The following is a 16,240-nucleotide window of genomic DNA, read 5'->3' as shown; positions in this document are numbered from 1 at the left end:
AGGTTAGGGTTTAGTTAGGGTTGGCTCTTGGTGTTTTACATTCTGAAGGTTTGGACAAATGTACAGTGGCTTGTGTCCACCATTATAGGATCATACAGAGTAGTCACTGCCCTGAAAGTCCTCTGTGCTTCCCCTGTGCACCCGTCTCCCTCCCAATCCTCCAACCACTGAAATTTTTACTGTCTCCATTGTTTTGCCTTTTCCAGAATGTCTCAGTGTTGAAATCACACAGTGTGATTTTGTTTTTGTTTTTGTTTTTTACATTGGCTTCTTTAATTTAGTAATATGCATTTAAGGTTCTCCCATGTATCTTCATGGCTTGACAGCTCATTTGTTTTTAGCACTGAATAACATTACAGTGTATGAATGGACAAAAGTTTAATTTATCCATCACCTACTGAGGGGCTTGGTTGCTTCCCAGTTTTGGCAGTTATGACTAAAGCTGCTGTAATATAAACACACGTGCGGGTGTTTGTGTGGGCATGCGTGTTCAACTCCTTTGGGTGAATTCCAAGGAGTGTGATTGCTGGATCTAGGAGTTTTATATGTTTGTGGTGTACAGTTAGGCTTGTAATACATTTTGAGTTAATTTTTATGAAAGGTGAGGGTCTGTGTCTAGATTTACCTTTTGGCATGTGGACGTCCAGTTGATCCAGCAACATTTGCTGCAAAGACCGTCTTGTGCCGCTGTATTGCCTTTGCTCCTTTGCAAAGATCAGTTGACTATTCTTATTTGGGTATGTTTTGGGGCTTTCCAGATCTATATGTCTATTCTTTCACCAGTACTATACTGTCTTTCTTTCAAGTAGTGTCAGACCTCCAACCTTTTTCTTCCTCCTTCAATATTGGGTTAGCTGTTCTGGGTCTCTTCCTTCTCCATATACATTTAGAATCAGTTTGCCAATATCCACAAAATAAATTGCTGGGCTTTTGATTGGGATTGCATTGAATTATAGATCACGTTGGGAAGAACTGACATCTTGGCAATATTGAGTTTTCCTATCCATGAACATGGAATATCTCTCCAGTTATTTAGTTCTCTGATTTCTTTCATTAGAATTTTGTAGCTTTATTCATATAGATCTTGTGACTATTTTGGCTAAAGTCATTCTTTCCATTCAAGTCTCAATGATGACAACTAAATTATGGAAACCACCTTAGGGGATGAATCATATACAGTTTTCTAAATAGTTAACTAGAGCCGGTGACAAATAATATGCAGTGTGCCCACTGGTAGAAGCTGCCAATCTAATTCTTGCTCACTGATAATGCTCAAAACCAAACCAAACAGGAAACAAAGCCTGTAGCCAATCTGTTAGAATTCTTTCTTTATTATCTTGATTCCATACTCTGGGGAGCCCAGACTAGGAATTAGGAGAATTTAGTTAATATTATCGCTCTGCTTACTTTTATTCTGGGCATTTCTTATGCCAGCTTCTTCCCAACATACCTTGTTATTTTTTCTATTCAGATGTCTTACTGTATTATAGGTTGAATGGCCAAGGTAATGAGTGTTCTCATCCCCTGCCCCCCAAATCTGTACTAAAATGGATTCTATTGTGTTGATATGGAATGCTTATAGGGATGGAAGTCTGAAACACTTTCCTTAACTATTGGCTGTGCAATTTCCTAACTCTATGACTCTTAGCAAGTTTACTCATGAATTTGCTCATTTACAGAACACCTGCTGAGCACCAACCAGTCAGATAGTCTTTCTTATTCTCTTCCCTCATTCAAGATAAGAGTGTTGGATATGTATGTTTTGGGGCCTCTTCCTGTTTGAACTTTCTATGATTGCTAAGACCATTCAATTGCCGGCTGTGTTGTCTATTTCCCCATTTTGTTGATGGTGGGAGTCCCAGCCTGGAAACTTATACAGGGCAAAAGTATACTCTGTATCCCTCAACCTCAGGAGGGCACTGAACCAGAACTTTTACTTTCATGGTGACAGTGATCGATTATAATAGTGAAAAACCAGATTCAAGTGCTTCTATTGCCCTGGAGAATATATGCCCACAATTTAGGGTCATTTTCACTTGAAAGGAAGCACTTGCTGCCTTTTTCATTTTTGAAAAAATACATTCACATTTGAGTGAAGGCCAGTGTTGCTCTAAATACTTTTGGTTAAAAAAAAAAAAACAAAAAAAAAAACAGGACCAAGGGGCATATGGGTGGCTCAGTTGGTTGTGTCTGACTCTTGATTTCAGCTCAGGTCATGATCTCAATTTCATGGGTTTGAGCTTCTCGCTCATTCACGTTTTCTCTCTCTCAACACAAATAAATAAACATAACAACAACAACAACAACAACCAGGACCAAATTGACCATTTAATTACTGGAGTAAAGAGGCTGCCTCTCAGAGTCTGCCCCATGAGGAACTGTTGATAAATTGCTGTGCCCTGGCTTCATGCCCTTCCCTGGGGTTTATGAGCATCTTCTAGAACCTACAGAAGAAGGTACCTGTGTTATCAAAGTAGTCCTCATCTCAGTTAAACTTAGTCCCACATTTGGTATAAGATGCCTGAAACCTTTATGTTAGCCTATCACCATGTTGTGTGGCCAGCAAACAGTCCGCTTTCTCCTGGGGGTGGGGGGTGGGGGGAGAAGCAAGAGCAGGGCCGAGGAATCTCTGGGTGTCGCTCTGTGGCTTACACAGCAGGAAGATGGCTCCTCTTGTTTTGGCTTCTGACTCCACCCTGCCTGCCCAGCATCCCTGAAGTGAACACACCTGGTTGGGTTGCTCAGATGTACAGGAAGAGCAGCTGTGTATGAACAGGGACCCTGACTCTGCATGGCCCCATCCCGTGCCTTCCTCCTCGGCTGGGAAACAGCTTCCCTCAACTTCTGTGCCAGCAAAGAGTCACTGTTCAGATTCGAAAGGAACCTGGGGGGTCACGCAATCTGCCCTCACATGAGAAGTATCTTCAATAGCATCTCTGGCAGATGAACTGTCAGCCTTCCCTTAAGTACCTATGAGTTCATTACTTCCCTGTGAGGTCCATTACATGAGAAGCCAGAAGCATTTTCTGGAAAGTTCTTTACACAGAATATTGAGTTGAAATTTGCCTCTCTTATATGGAGAGTGGGTAGAGCACCTAGAGAGGACTTACTGCAACCATTTGTTCCTGCCACCTTCCACCAGGAAGACCTCCTAGAACAACACAGAACAAGTGCATCCTCCCTGTCGCCTGCTGACCCTCACATATAATGCCATCTCCCTGCCACATTTCTAACCTGAATATGTCTAGGCCGCCTCCTCTTATCATAAGTCAGTTAACATTCTGAGTGTGCAGACTCCTGTTAATGTGAATTTCAATGAAACATCCTTTAGAAAGCAATCTGACTGCCACCCCCATCAACCAACTGAAGTGGCACAATTAATGCCAAACCTAATTTTATTTTTTTTTTTTAGTTCTTTGTCTCAGTGTTACATGTAATAGAGAGACTGGGTGATGATGATGGTGACAGTGATGATGATGATGATGATGGTGATGGTGGTGATGGATGATCGTCCTGGTGGTGATGATGGTGATGATTGATAGTGATGATTGTGGTGATGGTGGTGGTGGTGATGATGATGATGATGGTGATGGATGATGGTGATGGTGATGATTGATAGTGATGGTGATAGTGATGATGGTGATGACAATGGTAATGATTGTGGTGGAGATGATGATGAAGTGTGTTTACACATGGCTAAATTGTATACTTTCATATATGCATGGTGGTAAAGGCATTTAAGAGCAAAAGCTGTTATACATGAATCACATCTTCATTAAAGCAGTTTTGTAGTGAGGTTATCTGCACAAAATTGCTTATTCTCTAAAGCTTATAACATTTTGTCTGGGGGACCCTATTAAGACATATAATTTCAGTAGGTCAGGCTTGCCGCAGTTGTGCATGTGACTTGATCTCCTACTCCAGGCCTTACATATTTGATGTCCTGACATTTGTGTAATTGCTCTGCTAGAGCCCACTTGGAGCATTGAAAGCTACTTAAAATGTCATTATAAGCTGGCCGGGTCTTGGAATTATATGGTGCAGTTGATGGAACAAAAGAATGTTCCACTTTGATGCGCGTGGTATTTGATTGTGCTCTGTGCCATGGTCCCTTTTCAATCCACCAGGGCTAGCTGGACTTTTAAAAAAGGATTTCTTGATTTCTGTTCATCTTCACATGACTGACAGTGGGTGCCTTTGAGATAAGTCAGTGTGGTTTACCGTAGTGGCATGGGAGATGATTTCTGATATGTGTTAATCGTTCTCATCATAAGCTGCTCAGCCACTCGAATCTACCATTGCATACCTAAGGGTTTTTTTTTTTAAGTTATTTTTCACTAATGAAACCTGAAAAGTTTCTTTTTTAGATGAGAGGGACAATGTTTGGAATTATATTGTATTATTCCATTTTGAAGGTGGATATTTCTTATTACAGTCATTCTAAGAGATCCATGGAAAGCCTCTCCTGATCTCTGGTCTTTATCTTAAAGATAACGAGTTTTATCATGCGGTCATCCATTCCTGTTCTTTTCCAGATAATGAGACTAGACTGAAGGAAACGACAGAAAGAAGAGGTATGGCACAATACGAGTTTCTCTGAGTTCTTAAATGTTGGGACAGATTATTAGCAGAGGAGCACAATTCCACGTTCACTGTATTGATTATTAGAAATGTGGTAGACAATCTACACGCTTTATTTTGTTTTCACAGTAAACCCTTCAAGTGGGAATTACTGCCTTCCCACCTCCCCCATCTTCCATACCCCGGATTCGTTTTTCCACAGCCCTTATCAGCACCAGACATTCTATGTATTTATATTTTCAATTGCTTATTTTCTTTCTCTTCCGGTATGGATGAATGTTTCATGAAAGCCAGGGCTTTGTTAACTGCTTTATTCCCGCACCTGGGAAGTCGCTGGGCATAGAAAATGTGCAATAAACATTTATGGAAGGAAGGAAAGAATGGAAGAGAGGAGGGAGGGAGGAAAGAGGAGAGGAAGGAATATCCCATCTCTTGAACTCCCCTGTTTAAATGTGAGTGTCTCTGGGAGGCACAAATCACTCACGGATTATCAGTCACCTTAATGAGACCTAGAATGAGTCACCCGCACTATGGGCAACAGAGACGCTGCCTGAGGAGCAAGCCGGGTGGGGGTGTGTAGGGACACAAGGGAGGGGGCATTCGGACATGTGGGGACAGGACCAGACCGTGGACTCCTACACAGAAGACGGCACGAGGGAGTGAGGGATACAAACGTTGCCACACACAAGCGGGGACGTGAGAATCTAGCCTGCTTCACAGCTTTGTGCGAGGCCAGTTGTGCGAGGCCAGGTTGCTGTAAACCAGGGTCGGAATCATCACCGTGGTAGTTCTTGTACTGCTTTACACTGCACGTCCGGCACGGTAATCCCATCGGGTTGTGCTCCTCCGTCTGGAATTGGACAGTGGCTGGAGACAGTGGGGCCCTGAGAGGAAACGTTCTGCCCAGGTAGACAGGAAGCCTTGACTCAGGGGCTTAACTTTGTCTGAAGTGTTGTCACAGGGGAGGTAAGAGACGTCCTCTGCCTGCTGCTGTTGGATGCAGAGCGGGGTGGGGCAGGGATTCCGTGGTTGGAGCCCTGTTAGCACACACACCTTGGCTCTGCGAGACGAGGGTGGTGTGAGAGACCGGGGCGAGCCCTTGGTTGGCCAAGGTGCTTGGGAATGGAACGTTTTTGTCCAGTGGATTTCCTGGTGAAGTTTGCATTCACCAGAGACACATTTTTGATTCAACACTTGTTAAAAATTTCTCACACATGTATCGATCCGTTTCCCGCCTCGGCGGATGTCGGGGGCGTCGTGGTGTGCACCCAGGGGCCTTGTGCACAGCGAGCAGCAGAGCACCGTGACGGGCCTCGGCCACCTGCAGCCCGGCTCCTACTTTTAGGTGCCTGCCCTTTCGCCCCTTCTATGCCATCGTTGCAGCCCCGCAGACAGACCACTTAGAGTGGGTGTGTTTATGCTGCCACAGGCCTAATAAACAGCAAAGACAAAGACTTGTGCTTACTTTTTAGCTTAGGTTATTTTTCATGTTTTTTTTTTTTTTTTTTTTTTTTTTTTTTTTTTTACTGATTTTCTACTTAAAATATATTCTTGACGTTTTTAATGAAAAAGTTTTGCTCAGGGTAACTCAGACCCCAAAATTTATACAGTAAGATTTTTTCTCAAAAGATATAAATTGGGTTTATCTTTTTTAAAAATGAGTAAATTAATTGGGTTACCTTCATTAGAAATTAGTAAGAATTTTTAAAACTTTTTAAGTAAAAACTAAGTTTTATATTCTTATAGCTTAAAAGTTTTATAGTGACGTTTGTCAGATCTAAGTTTGTCAATTTCATTGTTAATTTCTGAGGGTAAAATGTAGGAGGTAATTTACAAGTAGATTTAAAGTTTGGAGGTTGTTTGGTTGAATTTCAGGAAAGACATTTGCCTGCAGATGGGGTAATAACTGACAGTTTGGGGAACGTGTGAGCTCAAATACTTGTCTGTTTTAGGAGGAAAATGGAATCAGTTTTTGGGTTGTGCTGTCATTTGATGTTCTTGCAGGGTCTCTGCAGTTGGTCTGTCCCATATGTTGAGTTTGCTTAATACTGTCCAGTCGTCAAGTCTCTCTGGCTGTGTGAGTGCGAATCCTATTGTAGCTCTGAAGCAAACCATGCCTTTAATTCTCTATCCTTCCTCATGGTGATTCGTACTCCTAGGTTCTCAACACAAGGAGTGCCCAGTACCAGTTAGTGAAGTGAATAGGTGAATGGATGGGTGGATGGGTGAGTGGGTGGGTGGATAAGTGGGTGGGAGATTGGATGGGTGGGTGGGTGCATATGTGGGTGGGGGGGTGAGAGGTAGGTGGGGGGATGCATGTATGGGTGGGGGGATAAGTGGGTGGGAGATTGGATGGGTGGGTGGGTGCATATGTGGGTGGGGGGGTGAGAGGTAGGTGGGGGGATGCATGTATGGGTGGGGGGATGAGAGGGTGGGAGGGTGGGTGAGTGGGTAGGAGAGTAGATGGGTGAGTGGGAGAGTGGATGGGTGGGAGAGTAGATGGGTGGGTGGGAGACTGGATAGGTGGGTGGATGTGTGGGTGGGTGGATGGGTGAGTGGGAGATTGGATGGGTGGGTGGGTGGATGTGTGAGTGGGTTGGTGGGTGGGTGCATATGTGGGTGGGGGGGTGAGAGGTGGGTGGGGGATGCGTGTATGGGTGGGGGGATGAGAGGGTGGGAGGGTGGGTGAGTGGATGTGTGGGTGGATGGATGTGTGGGTGGGTGGGTGGGAGAGTGGATGGGTGGGTGGATGGGTGGGTGGATGGGTGGATAGGTGGGTGGATGGGTGAGTGGGTTGGTCGGGTGGAGGAACAGGTGAGAGAGTAGATGGGTGGAGCCTGGGGTCTGACTTTAATAACTGAGTTTCACACGTCTTTAAATGCACATGAATACTTTGGCAAAGAACCGTCTCACAAAGCGCAATCCTACATTGAATGTTGAACCAACTGGGAGGCAGCATCACTTGGCACAAGTAAGCGTTCTGGGGCACACACGGCGTGTTCTCTTCTTCTTGCTTGCGAAGACGCTGAACTGTAGCCGGAGCTCAGCACGGACACCCCAGCCTCTGTGTTCACGATGGGTCGTGAGGGATGAAAAGCAGTGGAGGGCTACATGACTCGCGACCATCAGCGCCTCATCGTGGTCATTCTTAGAGTTCTCACTCGTGGTGCTGCCCCAGGGAAGTGCTTCTCAGGCCGGGCTCACTTGTTCCCATTTTACACAGAAGGGAACTGAGCACCAGTGAGAGTGAGAGTAAGAGGCTTGCCCCGACCACACCCTGGGAGTGCCCGTGGGGAGAGGAGTCCGTACCCGCGTGGGCCGGATCTGTGTGTGCAGCCTCATCAGCTCTCAGCTCCCTGAAGCGATGTTTGGACGCACGTAGCACTCTTCTCCTGAGCGGCAAGAGTGCACGCTTCCCCCCCCCCCCCGACCCCCCAGAAAGGGGTCAACTTTTCTTCATGCGAATCTGGCTCGGCAGCCCCGGGGGCGGAGCACCATAGGGGCCACGTAGTGACTGGTGAGAATTTTAAATGTGTTCTTAGAAACCAAAGTCTCAGCTACACCTATCACCAAGAAAGGGGAAACCCCTGCAGACTCCAGAATTGTGAGGCTGAGAAAGTGGACAGGGATCCAGTGCTGCCAGCAGTGGGGTTCACGGCCGACACGGGCAGTTGCCTGTGCTAACGGGTCACGCAGAAAGCAGACACGGCCTGGCGCTGTGCTCCTGTCTGCCTCTGTGGGTGAGGCCCTGCGCTCTGTCCTCCTCCTGGGCCAGCGCTGTGCCTGCCGGTCCCTCAACGCCGTGGGCCCCGCGTCCGTCTACCACCTGGGTTGCACGAGTGGTCGGGTCTGCACGTGGCGAGTGACTGTGGTGTTTTCATGCCGCGGTTTCTGTCAGGATTGTTTCTCATTGTCACCGTGATGAAAGGAAAGGCTGCTGGAGCGGGTTTGGCAAACGTGGTCACCGTGGACCTCCTTTTTTTCTGCAAGTGCCTTTTCAGAGCAGACGCTTGGCTTCTGTGTCGGCGCGAGGGCAGGGCCCTGCTGAATCATGAGCGCTGAGAACTTCTCATGCCTGTTGGCGGGCAGAGAGGGAAGTGCTACAGGGAATTAAGTGTGCAACTCTAGTTTTAGTTCCCAAAGATGGAAATGTTAAAAAATACAAAAGCCTAAATTTCTCAACTTGTAAGAAGCGGGGAATGATGCCCCCCCCAACTCAGTTCAGAGGATCGCCTGAATGAAGCCATGGGAAGTGTGAACTCTCACTAGGTCACTGTTCTTCGGGAGCAAAGTCATGAGAATAATCATCTTACATGAACGTTCACTTAGGAACCAGTGACACATTTAACCAGCATTAAATACTCGGGAAAAAAGCCAGCCCCCTGCCCTCACGTCAGAAACAGGACTCCATCCAACGTTACAGTTACGGAGTGAGATTTACGTATCATGAAGTGTGTGGATGCCGAGCGTATGAATGAGTGTGTTGACACGTGTGTGCACACGTAACCAGTGTGCCATTAGACATGCCCATCGTCCCAGGGAGTGTCTTACTGCGCCCGGTCTATCGCAACACCCTGTCCCCTGCATAGGCCCCGCCCGGTCCTGGAATCACCTCCTACTGAAAGCATCACGTGTGTTCTTCAGTGTCTGGCTTCTTTCACTCAACATAATCCCCTTTGGATCCGTCCGGATGTTTGTACGTGACCATAGTTCATTGCTGCTTGTGCAGATAATGACAGATAGTTCATCCATTCTCCCGTTGATGGATTTTTGGATTTTTTTTTTTTTTTTTTTTTTTTTTTGTATAGCTATTACGGATAAGGCTGCTAAACACGATCTTATATGCCTCTTCCATACATAGGTTTTTGAGCACATTTTGTAGGTATATGGAAGGGGCATATTCTGTTATAAGAAACTGCGACAGGGGCTTCCTGGGAGCTCTAAGCTTTACTCCTACCAGGGATGTACAAAAGTTCCTGCTGCTACATTTCCTCTGCAAAATTTGTTCTCAGTCTTTTAAAATTGAGTCTATTAGCAGGCACGAAATATGCTGACTGTGGCTTTAATTAGCCTTTCAATGATTAGTAATGGTGCTGAGCACTTCCATGTGCTTACTGGCCACTTGTATATTTCTTTTCTGAAGTTTCTGTTCAGTTCCTTTGCCTATTTTCATTGGAACGTCCCTTTTATTATTGTTGATGTTATAGGTGTTTTTAAATGTCTATTCTGGATAAAAGTGTTGCGTCAGAGTTTTTGTTTGATCATCTTTTGAAAAATTTTCTCTTTCTCCATTGAAACGCCTTCGAATTAAGGCAGCTTTGTTGAAAATCGTCTGCTTAGGGTTGTCAGGATGCCTCATGTAAGACGTGTGTGGTAACCTTACAACAGCACGGTTCCGTTACCCTCTGGGGCAGGCACTCCCGTCGACCTGCTTTATAAACCCTGCGTTAGACGTGACTGCTTCCTCCCGGAATACAGGCGTTAGGAGGAAGACCGTCGTGCGCGTGCGCCCACCCGGCCGCCCTTACCGCTAGCCTTCAGCACTTCTCACGGGCCTGTGTTTCCAGCCGCTGTCATTCCCTCGGCGTTCGTGTCCTGCAGGTCTGCTGGTGACAGATTAGCTTGGCTCCTCGAATGATACGGACATGTCTTTCCGTCACCCTCATGCTGGAAGGAGATCTTCCCTGGACGTGGGCTTCTGAATTAGAAGTTTTTTCTTTAACACTTCAAATACGTCATTCCTGTGTGTGTTATCAAACACCTAATTATAAATATGCGAAGGCATCATTCTTGTCAGACACGCAGTGTGTCTCGCGCCCTGCTCTGCGTCAAGTCAGCCGCTGCCTGCGTCGCGTCGCAGCCTCTGGGGGCCGTGGGGAGCCGTCTTGCCCTTGCCCTTCCCAGGAGATGCCCCTGCGTGGCTCGCTCTCGGGTTGGTTCTGGGGTCTGCTGGGTGCCTTGGCTTTCACACCTAACGCCCTTCCCCAGTTTGGGGGAATTGCCGAGGGTTTTTCCCTTCCCCTCCGGCTTTTGGGTCCCATTCTCTCTCTGTCTCCTTCTTGCTCTCTGGCTGTGGTCCGTTGTGCCTAAGGCGGCTCTGCAGGTCACTGAGGTTGCACGCAGTCTTTTCAGGTTTTACTCTGTTCTTCAGAGAATGATAGTTCTTGTTCTCCATCCCGGGACTCACTGACCCCTTGTTCCCCGTCGTCCGGTCTGCTGCTAGGCCCACGCAGTGAGTTTTGGAATGGCCGATACTGTGCCTTTCGTCGACACAACTTCCACCGCTCCGCTTGGGGTCCCACCGCTCTCTGCACCTGCTGGGTGCCCGCCGTGCCGTTTGGGGTCGCTTGTTCATCCCTTCGTTCCGTGTTGACCGCTCCTCCCTGGTGTCTCCTGTGCTTGCTCTTGTGTGTGCCCCCCAGAAACACTTATCCAGAGTCTCCTGAAGGACCTGGGAGAGCAGCCGGACCTCGGCGACGTGGCCCGCGCGATTGCCTCCGCCATGCAAGCTGTGGGGGCAGAAGGGGAGCCGCGAGGTGCCGAGAAAGGAGCCGCGGGAGAGCCGAGAGAGTCCGACGTTGGCCGGCAGGGTGGAGGAGGCGTGCCAGGTGAGGCTCCCGGCCCCAGGGTCACTCGGGTTTGTGGGGCTGTGGGGCGGGCTGGGGCTGTGCAGAGGCCTGGCTCACCAGCGGTTACGCGTTCCTTCTGCTGAGGAGACGTGGATTTGTAGAAAACGATTTTTCTCCGTTTGAACTTTTGCCTCTGAAAGCTTTCTTAACAGGCTGAGCCTACCAGAGTAATTACGTTGAAAGGCAAATTGCTCTCTGTGCTGAGGTTCAGAGTTAGAAAAAACAGGCCAGATAGAAAGTGTTTTTGTTTGGATTGTGTGGGTGAATGGAGTCAGATACTTGAATAATACAGTGAAAAGGCTCCATTTGAATGTCTGCTTGAGGCTCAGAGCCACCCTGTGAGGCTGCACCAGCGAGAGAGCAGAGATCCCCCCACCCTCCCAGGGTGCGTGCACATGCGTGCACACACGCTCACATATGCACACATGTGCACACACACGCACACAGTAGGCACACACGCGTACACCCACGCACGCACATGTGTGTGCACACATGCACGCAACACATGCACACATGCACATGCACACATGCACGCAGTGCACACACACGTACACGCGCGCATGTACACTCATGCACACCTGTGCACATGCACATGCACACACGCCCGCATGCACATATGCACACGCGCACATGTGTACATATGCATGCACACACGCGTGCACACATGTACATGCGTGCACATGCACGCACACACATATGCACGCGTGCACGCACACGACGGCTGGAACCCTTGGGCTAAGGGCTGAGCAGGTCAGGTTTCGTCTCCCCTGATGACTGGCCTTCTCTGTGACTGACTGCTTCTCAGAGTCTCTGGACCTACACGAAAGTGTCTAATGCAGTGCCCTGCACACAGCAGGCACACATAAAACATGTGCCAGAAACACAAGTGAAAAGGTGCATGTGTCTCTGCTCTGTGGGCTGGGCAAAGGCATGCTCGGAAGCTGGAGTCAGGACACCACAGGCTCCAGCAGGACGAGGCTGTGTGTTAGGCAGTCAAAGAATAAAAAGACTGCTGCCTCTCTGAGGGTGAGGAGGGGTCTAGAAGGTGCCTGGGCAATTTGGGCTTCACGACTTCTCGGGTTACACACTATGCACCATCGGGCACTGCCGCTAGGGTATTTAGAGAAACCACCATCAGCGAAAAGTGATGAACTGTAAAGACATCTTAACTTGAGGTGGTTTGGTGTAGACGCCTTACTTTGCTTTTCTGTCACTATTAACTGCTGCCGGCACTGGTTTCTTGCCGCGAGCTTAACTCTGACGATGACACACAGATCCGTGAGGCTGGTAATGCGATTTGTTACTGACTTCACATCTGTGTTTAGCTGGTAACCCCCGCATCCTCTTCCATGAAGCTTATAGAAGGCTAATATTGTACTATAAACAGAGAAAGTTTGCTTGATAGTAGAAATTAGGCCGACCTCATTATGCCCGATCTTCTGTGAAGGACTGTCTGTGGTCCTTTGGTGTGGGCGTCACCTGCGATGACATTCTTGGACAAGGCTTCTGATAACGCTGTGTCTTCCACAGATGACAGAGTGCCGGACGGTGGAGGGAGAGCTTACGAAGAGGTAAGACGGAGCGTCTCTGCGTGTTTGGTTCACCTCAGATCTAGAGCTGGGCTGGTCATCTCTCTGTTCGTGGTTTGGGAACATATGTGATATAGAAAGGTTTTGTTTGTTTTTTTCAGAAAAGGATGAAAAAACTCTCATAATCCCCAATTAGGGGAAAAAATATAAAGAGTGCATACAAAATTGTGTATATTTTGATACATAGTAATATCTGCTTTCAGATTATGTACTATACCCATTGTAGGAATATGAAAATATAATTAATACGAGTAAGAAAATCAGCATTCCTTAGAATTTCCTACCTGGACCGATTACATCAAACGCCTGCTTTATGTCCTTGTGACTGTCCTGTGTGCACTGACTCCCGAGCTCCACGTAGCAGGGACCTTCACAGGCTCTGGACAGTTAGGACTGCACTGTCTAACGTGGCAGCCAGTAGCCACACGGCGGCTATTAACCCTGAATTTAAATTCATTAAAATTAAGGAAATAAAAAACATGCTTCCCACTTGTGCTAGCCCATTCAGTGTTGCTTCGTAGCGAGGGCATTGGATGGTGCCGATACGGAACATTTCCATCATCGCCGGAGGTCCTGTTGGACAGCGCTGGTTGGAAGGCAGTCTGAAGCAGGGCTCAGTCACAGGTACCCCCAGTCACCGAGGGGTTCCTACTTAAGAACCTTTGCTCATTAGCACAAGCCTTAAGGATGCAGAAGATCAGTGTGTGAGCGATGATACACACGATATGTGGTTCTGTTTTTTTGTAGAGTGGAAAAAAAATTTTGGTTTGTACTTCTCTTTCCAGGTTATTCAGTGGTTTTTGGTTCAATGCTGTTAGCAAGTAGCAGAAGAAAACATCAACAGTCCTCTTAAATGTCCATCAGAAATGGGGGGATATTCTGTGTCAGTTGAGGAGGGAGACGCGGGCCTAAGAACGTGTTTCTTGACTTAGGAAGTGGAGGGAATTTTACAGCGATGGCCGAGTGCGGCCAAAGCCAAGGCTGCGGGGTCTCCCCAGGGCACACACTTGAGTCCATGTTGACTCTGTGAAGACCCCAGGGTCCTTATACCCTACCTTTCCATCCTAAACAAGTTGAATTTTGATTCATTGCTCTGTTACCTGGGGTATGTTTTCAAGCAGCTTTTTTCCAAATGTGTATTGAGTGTTGTATTTTCTGAGCTCTTATTTATTAGTATCTTTTGTTTCCTCTTCTCACGGAACACAGTTTAAGCAAAAACATAATTCTCTTTCCTTCAAAAGCCTGAGGAGAGTGTTCCATCCCTACTTAGTAACTGACATGCTACGTACAGCCACCATCCAGGACCCAGATTCGAGCAAATGTTTTTACCAAGATACTATTTTCTTTACATATTTCAAAACACAAAAGGAAAAACATCATGTACAGTTTTTAGTCAAGAAGAGAATGGAAAGCGTAAAGTAAATTTACTTTTCCTTTTCCATCCGGTATATCCCAGGCATGTGATTTCATGCGGAAAAAGGAAATACCTTGCAGAATGAGCAGGGGTCTCTTGCTCTCGTATGCAGGAGGAGGTGCCCTGGGCGTGCACTTCGTGTGCCCCAGCAGCAGGAGTGACCATTCGCTTCCCTTGGAAGCAGGCCGGAGTCTGAGAGGGCAGTGTGGTCCAGTGGTGGCATCCCTGACATCAGTTAGAGCTGCACTCAAATTCTGGATCTGCCAATCAGTGCCTCAGCGATCTTGGGCAAATTATTAACCTCTGTAGGCCTCGGAGTCTACGGATTGGAGGTAAAAGTAGGCCTGTGCTCACAGGCTGGGGTGACAATTAAATGAGCGAATGTGCACAGATCGTTGAGCACAGTGTCTGGCATATAATCAGCCTGTGTGTGGAAGATGATGTTCATCTAGCGAGATGTGAATTAGTGGTTCTGAGGGCCCTCTTGTCCAGGAACGGGGGTCAGGACGGGCAAGCCTTTGCATATGACGACCCAGGGTCCCTCAGGTGTGAGGATGCAATCACGTGTCCCTGTGACTGCTTGGTCCTGGTGTCTCACTTCCCTGTGAAATGGGGACGAGCATGACATCGTGAGGACTCAGGGGGTTCACCGCAGACCAGGTGTCTGAGAGAGAGCATTTGTACATCGTAAGAGCTCAGTAGATGCAAACAGTACTGTCGTTGTCAGAGGCCGCTGTTTCCAGAGGGGTAGGATGGGGTCTCAGAATCCACGTGCGCTCTCTTTAAAACTTTAGATGCCAAAACACCTACACTGATTTTATAAAGTCAGATTCTTTTTTTTTTTTTTCAACGTTTATTTATTTTTGGGACAGAGAGAGACAGAGCTATGAACGGGGGAGGGGCAGAGAGAGAGGGAGACACAGAATCGGAAACAGGCTCCAGGCTCTGAGCCATCAGCCCAGAGCCCGACGCGGGGCTCGAACTCCCGGACCGCGGAGATCGTGACCTGGCTGAAGTCGGACGCTTAACCGACTGCGCCACCCAGGCGCCCCTAAAGTCAGATTCTTGAGGAAGGTGTATGTGTATGTGACAGAGCGAGAAAGACAACCAGAGACAGAGACAGACAGACACAGAGACAGAGACAGAGAGACAGAGAGAGAAAGAGACCAAGACAGAGAAAGTGAACCAGAGACAGAGAGACAGACACAGATGCACTCGCTCACCGTGAGTGATGCGGATGTGCGCGGCCCTCGTCCTGCCCTGGCTGACCGGATGTCTGAGTGCAGCTGTGACAGAACTGCTCCTTCCCCTGCCTGCGGCTACCCGCCCATCCCCCTAAACTTCATCTCACGGAGCCTCCTTTCTGCCAGGTCAGTCGTTTGAGCCTCGAACTTGGGACCGCCTGCCGGACCCTGGGTCCCAACTCTCTCCTGCCGTACCCCCTCTTTCGGAGCCCTTCAAAATGGAGGCAAAGAAATCAGAGGCCGCCGAGGCCCCCCCGACTTGGGAGGAGGAGAGCGCCGGGGTGGAGGACGTGAGGAGTCAGACCTACTCCAAGGAGCGGCTGCAGAGGCCGCCTCCCGCAGAGCCCGGCACGGGCGGCTTTGGCGAGTTCCGGCCCTGGGTTCCCCGACCCTCGCAGGAAGACGCCCACCTCACGGCCGGAGCCCAGGGACGCCCCACGGAAGGCCTGCGGCTGGAGGTCAAGCCTTCCCAGGAGGACCACGGCTACATTGTGACCGGGACCGAGTGAGTAGAGGCCCTGGTGTTCCGCCCCCGGCGCTCGTTGGGTGGTGGAGTGGGGGTGCCCTCACCCTGCCCGTCTTCGCCCAGAGACACGGGAGGAGGCATTCCTGGTACCTCGGGGGCGGGAGGCCGGCCGGCAGCCAGCCTGTCGGTCACCCAGTGTTCTGACCCAGGGGCCTGAGCTTCGGGGCCGTTCTCCACAAAACAGAGCCCTTCAGCCCTCCGACCTGCAGCCCAGACCGCGGGGCACGTGGACGCAGCGGCCCCCGGGGAGCGGGTGG

The 16,240-nt window shown here is 48.5% G+C and overlaps 1 protein-coding gene across 1 annotated transcript in view; it reads left to right on the top strand.

The window, feature by feature from the left end:
• Nucleotides 1–16,240, top strand: part of PTPRN2 (protein tyrosine phosphatase receptor type N2) — a 768,343-nt gene that overhangs the window by 326,059 nt on the left and 426,044 nt on the right. Inside the window, 4 exon segments of the mRNA XM_030297386.1 lie at nt 11,004–11,189; nt 12,741–12,781; nt 15,584–15,605; nt 15,608–15,962. Of these exon segments, the coding sequence (XP_030153246.1) occupies nt 11,004–11,189; nt 12,741–12,781; nt 15,584–15,605; nt 15,608–15,962 (604 nt within the window).

This window comes from Lynx canadensis, chromosome A2 (genome assembly GCF_007474595.2).
Source record: "Lynx canadensis isolate LIC74 chromosome A2, mLynCan4.pri.v2, whole genome shotgun sequence".
Lineage (NCBI taxonomy): Eukaryota > Metazoa > Chordata > Mammalia > Carnivora > Felidae > Lynx > Lynx canadensis.
Note: the sequence above shows the minus strand (reverse complement) of the source record. Positions and strands in the feature narration are given on the sequence as shown.